Source organism: Anneissia japonica, unplaced genomic scaffold, assembly GCF_011630105.1.
Source record: "Anneissia japonica isolate Jap-2015-1 unplaced genomic scaffold, ASM1163010v1 scaffold287835_len3118868_cov185, whole genome shotgun sequence".
Classification (NCBI taxonomy): Eukaryota; Metazoa; Echinodermata; class Crinoidea; order Comatulida; family Comatulidae; genus Anneissia; species Anneissia japonica.
In genome coordinates this window covers 2,608,793-2,618,282 of record NW_022737223.1, presented here as the reverse complement: position 1 = coordinate 2,618,282, position 9,490 = coordinate 2,608,793, and the positions used below count along the sequence as shown (strand labels likewise).

Below are 9,490 nucleotides of genomic sequence, written 5' to 3'. Positions count from 1 at the left end.
CAACTAGACTGTCTATTGAGGTTCAATATTGTTTAGTTTAGTTGGCGAAAACTGGTGGTAGCAAAGGTTAACATGAAATTGAAGTACTTGTTAATATGAAAACTATTCACTATTATATATTCATAGTAAAATAATTATGTATTACAGTATGGTGATTCATATAGGCCTAGTATGTTACCACATTGCCGTAAAGCTGCATTTACATCGCATCCGAGCCAAAATTTGGACAGCGTTTCTGATGCGCTGAACGCCAGCGTCCCTATTATTTAGCTGCATTATTCACACCGAATTCGAATTTTTTGGATCGGAAAGCCTCCGAACTGATCAGAAACTCGAAATGGTATGTAGCCATAGGAACGGTTCGCTCAGAGCATCGAAAACGCGGTCCGAATTTTCGGTTCGCATGTGAATACATCATTGATCCGATTTTCATACTCAATTCAGAAATATTGTTAAAAGTTTTTTTGGTTGTTTTCCCTTTACATAATACAGACAATACAGTGAACAAAAAGTAAACATAATGAAATAGCGAAATAATAAGTCCTTAATAATTAATAGACATTACAGCATCGTTTGCTTTATCCTTATGGATCTGAACCTATGAATTTGTTTTGATTGGAATAATGTCAATAAAATGAAACATTTCATTCGTATTTGCAAATAATACTATTTGTTTTTTTTCTTCAGCATCCGACTCCAACGTCCATGCTCTAATGGTTGCTTATCATCGGCGAATATGAAAACCACACTCGTCTTGATCATTGTCGTCCTTGAAGTGGTCTCAACAAGAGGAGAGTTTGCTGCATCATTTGAGCCAAAAGATGCTATAATTGTAGTAGAGGAGGAGACAGAATATCTGGAGATGACGCTAACTGACGTTGATGTAAACATGTGGATAGAGGTGCGGAGTTCTTCACCTGATATATTCACAACTAACTCAAGCGAAGTGATCTCCTTCAAGATTCCTTACGAATTTGGACATAATGCAACTGGCTACTCGTTTCTGATCTCTGTCACTGGAGTTAAACTCGGTATTGCAGATATATTATTTACTGCAAGAGACAACGCTGGGCGTGTTCTGGAAGGGTATGAGATACTACCATACACTGTGAAGGTTAACAGAAAACCTTCAATAATTGACACTATATACCGGTACACACTACAAGTCTGGCTGATTCTGTCTTATACTGCCATGGGTGTGAAGATGGACTGGAAGGTAATAAGAAGGAGGTTGCGTCGACCTTGGGCTATTCTCATCGGGGTCCTCTGCCAATTTATAATAATGCCTCTTTTGGCCTATTCAATTGCCAAACTTCTCCAGCTTGACGACACGGCTGCTATCGGGTTGATAACCGTTGGTTCCAGTCCCGGTGGCTGGGTGAGTAACGTTTTCAGCCTGCTACTGGATTTAGACCTTGTTCTGAGTCTGACAATGACATTCTGTTCGACTGTTCTGGCGTTAGGCTTTATGCCTCTTAATGCTTACATATACTCAGCCGAGTTCATCAACGGAAATGAAGCTCTGAAAACGCCATTCCTTCAAATTATTCTCCAACTCGTCATTCTTATTGTGCCTGTTTTGGCCGGTATGGTTATCCTTTACAAGTGGCCGAAAGTCGCAAGGATACTCAAAATATTGGTGAAACCGTTTGTCATCGGGATGGTGATCACATCTGCGGTTGTTGGAGTTCCTGCCAATATTTACGTTCTCTTTTCTCCAACTGACGTTTTCATGTCTGCAATGGTTTTTCCATTTGTAGGCGGGATACTTGGTCTACTGTTTAGTAAATTAGCTTGCCTCTGCAACAAGTCTGCTCTGACAGTAGCTTTCGAAACTGGCGCTCAAAATAGTTTACTCGCCACCACTGTCATCTACATGTCGTACCCAAACCCTGAAGCCGACCTGATAAGACGTCTTCCATTTCTGGTCGCTATGATGACGATTTTTGAATCTTCAATTATAACAATCATTGTTAAGATTATGAAGCGTTTTCCAGGGAGACCATACGAAGATGAAACCGAAGATGCAGAGGACATCAGTGTCAAAGTTGATAAAAACAATGGCACAGATTGCCGCAAAGATTCTCAGACTCTTGAAGAAACCTCTGCCAGCGAAGGAAGCCATCATGAAACCAGTGAGAGCAGTAAGCCTACGCAAACAGGCGGCTCCTTCACCAATACTGCATTTGACTCCAAATTTACTGAATTGTAAGCCTAGGCTACCTTAATAATAATTAGTTGAAAAGCAATATAATGTATTGATAAAGACTTAACTTACTATGACGGTTTTCCTCATTCACAACTTAGGAAAACTGAAAGAAATTAAATATGCTGTGTTCATGATCTCAAAGATTTATTATGTCATATTGGTTTTGGTGATATTTGGTTATCGCAGAGTGAAGAAGAAAAATATACACTACTTCTGAATTTGCTTACGTTTAACCGATATTGAAATGTAGAAAATCAGAAATTTAATTTAGAAAAATATGACTTCATCAAGAATGAAATATTATGTCCAATTCAAATGTTGTATACCATGTACAGAATATCTTTTATATGTTGATGATTTGACAAAAAAACCCACAAAAAAACTCTTTACTAAGTTGCGTTTTCGTATTATTAGATCTTGAAATTGGAAAAGGGCCATATTCAGTCTATAGTTCTTGCCAAAATGATAGGTTGAAGGCTGAAATTGTTTTTGGAAAAGAGTAGGGGATTGTCTCCCGGTGTACTGTCCAATCACCACCAGAAGGACCCCACTGGAAACAAGTCTTCTTCTAGACTTTCGTGGTCTATCTTTGGTGTTTACACCGAATAAATCCAATCCAATCCAATACATACACAAAATAAAGTAGTTGCATACGTATTCTTTTTCCATCAATCGATAAGTCCAAAAAGAAAGGGGGTCCGGGGGCTATCCCCTGGAAAATTTTGATTCCTAGATGGCGGGAAATGAGCTTTCCTGACTTCTCTTTTTAATGACTTTTAAGTTCTTAAAAATTCAAGGTTTCCCCCTTTTGAAAACGATTCCATGAATCAATGAACTCCAAAGAGAAAGCCGGGTTCGGGTTCTCCCCGGGAAAATGTTGATTTCTTTTCATTCTTATTACAGTAAATAGGCCTATTATGTGTGTACTGGTATACACTTTGCACATGTATTCTTTTTCCATGAATCAATGAACCCCAAAAATAAAATGGGTTCGGGAGTCCTCCTCCGAGAAAATATTGATTCCTAGATTCCGAGAAATGAGCTTTCCCGACTTCTAATTTTGTGTTCAAGGTCTTTATTATTTATTCAGATAAAAATATGAATTAAAAATTGCAAACAGACAGCCAATAAAAGAGTTTATATAAGTGTATTACAATAATTGCTTAAAAATTTAAAAACAGAACACCAAAATTCCAGAAATTCACAACACAAACATAAAAAAAAACAATGGATAAAATGCACAGCACCAGACAAATAAAAAAAATTAAAATGATAAAAATAACAGAAATACAAAAGGCATATAAAAAACACATTAATTAAGATTGAATTGAATTCTCTTATTGTTACAAAAAATAAATAAATAAATAAATCAGCTCACGGGTCCCGAAATGTGGGTCTAGAATTCTTTTTATTATTTTTTTTCTTTTTTGCCGAAGGGAGGGGGGTCAGGATCCCTGATCTTCCAGATCCGCCAATGTGAATTGCGAGAAAATCTAACTCGGTCGGTGACTGGATTAACACTCTCTCTCCCCTCCCTCTCCTCCTTCTTCCCTCTTTATAATACTATATATCACAAACATAACAGCACAAACATGATTATGATAAGGGTGATGATAATGATTATGATGATGGTGGTGCTGATGATGATAATGATAATGATAAAGGTGATACTGATGATAATGATGATGATGTTGATGATCATAAAGATGATGAAAGTGACAATGTCGATTACCATGATGATGGCGATGAACACGGCGATAATTATGACAATAACAATAAAATAATAATTATTAGTAAGATACTGATAAATCTTCTAAGTCATAATGCTAAACATATTGGTGAAACCGTTTGTCATTGGAATGATGATCACAGCAGCTGCCGTCGTTGAAATTGCCGCGAATATGTACATTTTTTTCTCCAAATGACGTTTTTCTGTCTGCTCTGATTTTCTATTTGTTGGCGGAATACTTGGTCTACTGTTTAGTAAATTAACTTGCCTCTGCAACAAGTCTGCTCTAACAGTTGCTTTCGAAACTGGCGCCCAGAATAGCTTTCTCGTCACCACTGTCATCTACATGTCGTACCCTAACCCCGAAGCCGACCTGATAAGACGTCTTCCATTTCTGGTCGCTTTAATGACGCTTCTGGAATCTTCAGTAGTAACAGTCATTGTTAAGACAATGAAACGTTTTCCAAGGAAATCATATGAAGATGAACTCCAACAACTCAATGATAGAGATGATGTCAGTGAACCAATTGACGGTGGTGGTTGTCACAAAGAAGCTTCCCACAAAGAAGCTCGCCAGACTCTCAAAGAAACATCTGCCCGTGAAGAGGTCTATTGTAAATTCAGTAGAACTAGTACTCAAGCTGCCGTTTTCACCACTTCTGCATTTGATTCTACATTTCATGAAATTTGGGCCTAAAATCCTAAATTTAACTTTTCCTTAACAAAAATAATTTATGCTCTTATGTTTATTATATTTATATAATTATTCCTGTTTGCACGTGCGCAGACTCACATAATACCAATGTACAAGTCAGATTAAAAAAACAAAACACAAACACAAACACAAAAAAAACAATATCGAACTTATTTATATAAAATTTGCACTATACAATATCATATGTTTTGTCCAACCGGACGTGTTATCATATATATTCTGTATGTTTCCTGACGAAAACACCTTTTGAAATATCTATATAAATGTGTTGTCTCAATTTGCATATTGTAGTTATACTTTGATATAATGGTTTAAACTCATTTCAGCTAAATTTAAACATGGTATTTAGTTATCACATATCTTAAGTATACCAACGCCTATTTTGTATTACATTATGTTTTTAGTGGGAAAAGCATTACATAAATACATAATTAATTGATTGATTTATTGATTGAGTAATTTATTAATAACATTTTTATAATTATTATAATTATTATCGTTGATATTTATTATCATTTATTATTTTATTTATTATTATTATTAGGCCCTATTATTATTATTATTAGACCCTATTATTATTATTATTATTATTATTAATATTAGGCTATCTGTCATTGTAAATATTATTACGCAGCAACTAAACAAAACAATATTCGCAATTGATGACATAAAAGTGGAGTCGTGAAGTCACTTAGCAAACTTCAGAAAAAAAAACTTGCACACCCAAGCAATACAATGGGCCTTTTAGCTAAGAAGCCCCACCCAGTTATGTCCCAAAAAACGATAGCGTAAACGTACGTGAGTGCGTTTGTAGGACAACATATGTGTTCATCGTGTAACAAACTTGTATTATTAGTCTTGTTGATTGATCAGTCTTTAAAGATGTATTGTCTCTTGCTAATCTCAAAAAATCATAAAAAATAATTTTGAAATAAACTTGCTCATATTACAATAGCATACAAATTATTAACTTTGCATAAACATTATTTAATTAAAAAAAATGTGTACCCTGAATTTTAAGCTAACAAAAAAGATAATAAAAATAATAAGACACTTCCAGTGACTTGAAGTGTTTCTATCATTTTTCGCTGTAAACTGATGGGTAGACATTTTTTAAATACACTAATTTCTATGTTCAAGTTAATAACTTTTATGCTACTTTAAAATGGGCAAGTTAATTAAAAAAAATTTTTTTTTTTAGGTATTTAGAATGGGACAATATATCTTTGAGTTTGATTGACACATGTCACTATACGACTATAGGTGGCAGTATAGGACTACGCACGATACAATAGTGACTGTAGTGACTGAATAAACAGACAGCAACGAACTTTTCCGCTAAGGCCCCACCCCATAAAACATTAGGGAGATTTCGCGACCTTACGAAAACGATAACGAATACGAATACGTCATTATCATTATCGTCATTCGTGCCTAAAACATTCTTGACAATATGCTGTATGTGCTGCATATGATCCTTGATTAATACAAAAGGCATGAATCGACTACGTTGTGACAGATATGCTACTGCAGGGGAAGGATTGTCTAAAATTTGGTGACGTAACCGTATTTTGTTACCGTTTTCGAAAACTTGCAAAAACTCCCTAATAGGGAGATTATGCAACCTTAAGAAAACGATAACGAATACGTCCTATATATACATATATATATACTATATATATATATATATATATATATATATATATATATTATACCGTATTTAATTATAATATAAATGGCAAAATATAACTACTGTAGTTTGATCAAAATTAAAGCCATGATTGTTTTTCACAAGATACATTGTGTGCTATATTTCATATGGCATCGTTTTTGTTTACAGGCGGACTTTGTATCTGCTATATTGATGATCCAATTTAATAAATAATATAATCTGCATTACTAAAAACATAAGTTTTGCTCAATACCTTCCTCTCTAATCGTACCGCAATAATTGACCATAGGGATAGGTATCTGTTTCGACATATACTTTTTTTTTCGTGTGAACCTCGTCTCTGATAAACCAAACCACTACTCCCGACTCTTTTCATGAAATAGGCTAAAATGACCGTTAATACTAGAATGTTTCAGCTCTATAATTGATCGTCCCCCTTTAAGTTATTTAGATTACCAAGGTGAGCGAGTACAAATGCAATTTATCGCGATGTGGGTGGGGGTTAAAGGGGTTACAAAGAACCTCCCAAAAAGTGGAGAAGGTCCGCATTTAAAAACGAAAAATTGATATTCGTAGATATTATTTACAATGTTCCCCTGAGTATCGAAGATAAGGGTCCACTTTCCATTGAACCGAACCTCCCACAAATTAAGTCATGCTACGGGCCTGGTCATGCTCTGGACCACACCAGGCTCTCGTACGTTTACACTGACAGGTCTGAAATTGAGTTGTTATGTGCATTTCCAATCAAGGTAATGAACCTGACAATATAATGATTGATCGCAAATACATACTTATATTCGACCCGTGTGGGCCCAATAGTAGTGTGGCTATTAAGGTGTCGTTAACTTGTAACATTCGGTCCATAGTTCTAACCATGTTCATAAAGAGTTCAAACTCCCTGCTCAATGGATGTCAGCGATATAAAACTTCTATTGATGACGTCAGGATGAATCTTCACTCTCACAACTCGTTTATCTCCACAGCTCCACTTTTACACGCTTGAGTAGTTTCTAATTAACCAATGGGAACGCTGCGTGATGAAAGCCGCGCCTCTATTTACTTGATTGGCACCCCAACACCTGTAGATTAAGAATAATAAGCTAATTTTTATTGTAATCCTATTTCAGCGTTAGAAATTGTCAGTAATAAATCTGTATAAAGTTCTAATTATTGTCATTTGTGCAATCGATGCTAATTTGGGCTACAAATCCGGAACATCGTAGGAACTGCTGAGTTAAAAGCTACATTTCATGCGGAGCATCTCACCCCTGTTTTCGGAAACTCTGATAAAGATTCGCTGGCCATAAACTTAATGACGGTAGCCCCAGTGCTTAAATAGCTGATTGGTGCGCCTTGTGAGATCAGTCGTTGCTCCAGAGTTTCACTTCGAGTGTCGATCAAAAAAGAAAGCTCTCTATATTCGGATCTATCATAGATTGATTGTAAGTTGCCCTTTTTAAAAATCTTTGTTAGCAAACAAAATGTGTATACGCATATCATTGAATAAATTGCTTTGTTAATAATACTAATAGCCCGTAAATTTTGGTTATTCAATGAACGCAGTGAATTATACTTTTAAAGTTCATGGGAGTATAGGTATTGTCTTTTTCATGTCTGAAATCCAAGGTTTCTGCCTTGTAAAATTGCCGTCGACATAGCATACTCTACAAGTTGATGTATCCTTACCTGAATTGGTATAACCTAATCCGTTTTTTGCATCAACACTTTCGTTTGGAACCAAAGATATAGTCGTGTAGACCTAATATACGAATATCGTACCGTACTACACAAATTCGTACGCTGTGTTATTATAAGCACTAATTTGTCGTGTAAGCCGTGGGAATATGGCAAATTAACGTTTACCATTTCTGGCTGATTTTAAAGTACATTTGTACATAAATATTATAATTGTGATGATGTCATTAAGGTGCGATTTTATCAATGCAATGATTATTAATTATTCTGTGTTATGATTATGCTGACCACTATGGTCACTCAATTTAGACCCGCATTTATCGCCGTAAGAGACGATATGATATACACAAATAGACAATGTCATTTTGTTGCAAATCATGTGTTACAAGTAATACCTGTGTGAGGAGTTAGCCAAACTCCTTGTTTACTTCTACAGGGAGGGTTGTGGATGTAAATGAAGAATGTAATTAATTGATTTCACATCCTCTTATTTATGTATGGTTTATACTCTTAATTTATGTTTATCGTCGATAGAAATCGATTTTCCGAATGTTTTTACTTAAAACAAACGTTATTTTACCTGGGCTTAACAATTCCAGTAATTTACGATTGCTGATCTTTCCTCGCTTCTTCCCTATTCCTCTATTTAAAAAAGGCACATCTTTTATTAAAAAAAAAACCAAAAAAACAACACAATCATCTAATGTAAAACGTACTCTAACAATCTACTGTATACTTACACCATACCTCCATGCTTGCACTGACCATGAAAATTTCCGACAGGAATTTGTACCCTGCTGTCAAGGCCCACCGAATTTCCTTGCATGTTACTCATGGTATCTGCAATAAGCAAATACGCTTTCTACTCATCTGAATTTGGACTATAATTGATTATTTGAGTATGTGTATTGCCTGTATACATAGGCCTATTATGTGTATGTTATCGGTCAGCATAGTTACCAACCGTCTCGTATCGTGCGGTCCCGCATTTCAAAGTATTGGATGAAGCACGCATTTTGTACAAACACGTGCGTGATCATAAATTTGTCACGCATTTAGCATTTAGTCTTATGCGTGATAACGAATTATCACGAATTCAGGGGAAAATGTATTTAAAATTAGAAAAAAAAATGGTTTTATTAAAAATATAAAAACGGTCATGTAGTGACTGAAACTGCAGTTATCAGTTAGCATCAAACACGCACGTAGTCAGTTAAGTACAGTAACGTAAATACTTTTTACTGACACGTTACTAAAAAATTAATCACTATGCCTATTCATTTTTTGTTTGTTTGATTATTGAAATGTTTATGTAGGCCTACATATTTCGGGTGTTTAAATTAAACATACTTTGAATCTCAAATTATACGTGACTTTAATAAAAAATATTTTATGTACCCGGTATTGTCTTTTCAACAAACACTCATTGAATAAGCTAACGCTCAGATCGTCGGAGCACATATATAT

At 35.2% G+C, this 9,490-nt stretch overlaps 1 protein-coding gene across 4 annotated transcripts in view; it reads left to right on the top strand.

Annotated features, from left to right (window-relative positions):
- The window catches only part of LOC117117165 (ileal sodium/bile acid cotransporter-like), a 10,493-nt gene extending 7,895 nt beyond the window's left edge, over nucleotides 1-2,598 (top strand). For all 4 annotated transcript variants that reach the window (XM_033261385.1, XM_033261384.1, XM_033261381.1 and 1 more), the window contains exon 2: nucleotides 688-2,598. In XM_033261385.1, coding sequence (XP_033117276.1) covers nucleotides 737-2,212 — 1,476 coding nt within the window. In that variant the 5' untranslated portion in view covers nucleotides 688-736 and the 3' untranslated portion in view covers nucleotides 2,213-2,598. The remainder of the gene's footprint in view (nucleotides 1-687) is intronic.
- Nucleotides 2,599-9,490: the final 6,892 nt, after the last annotated feature.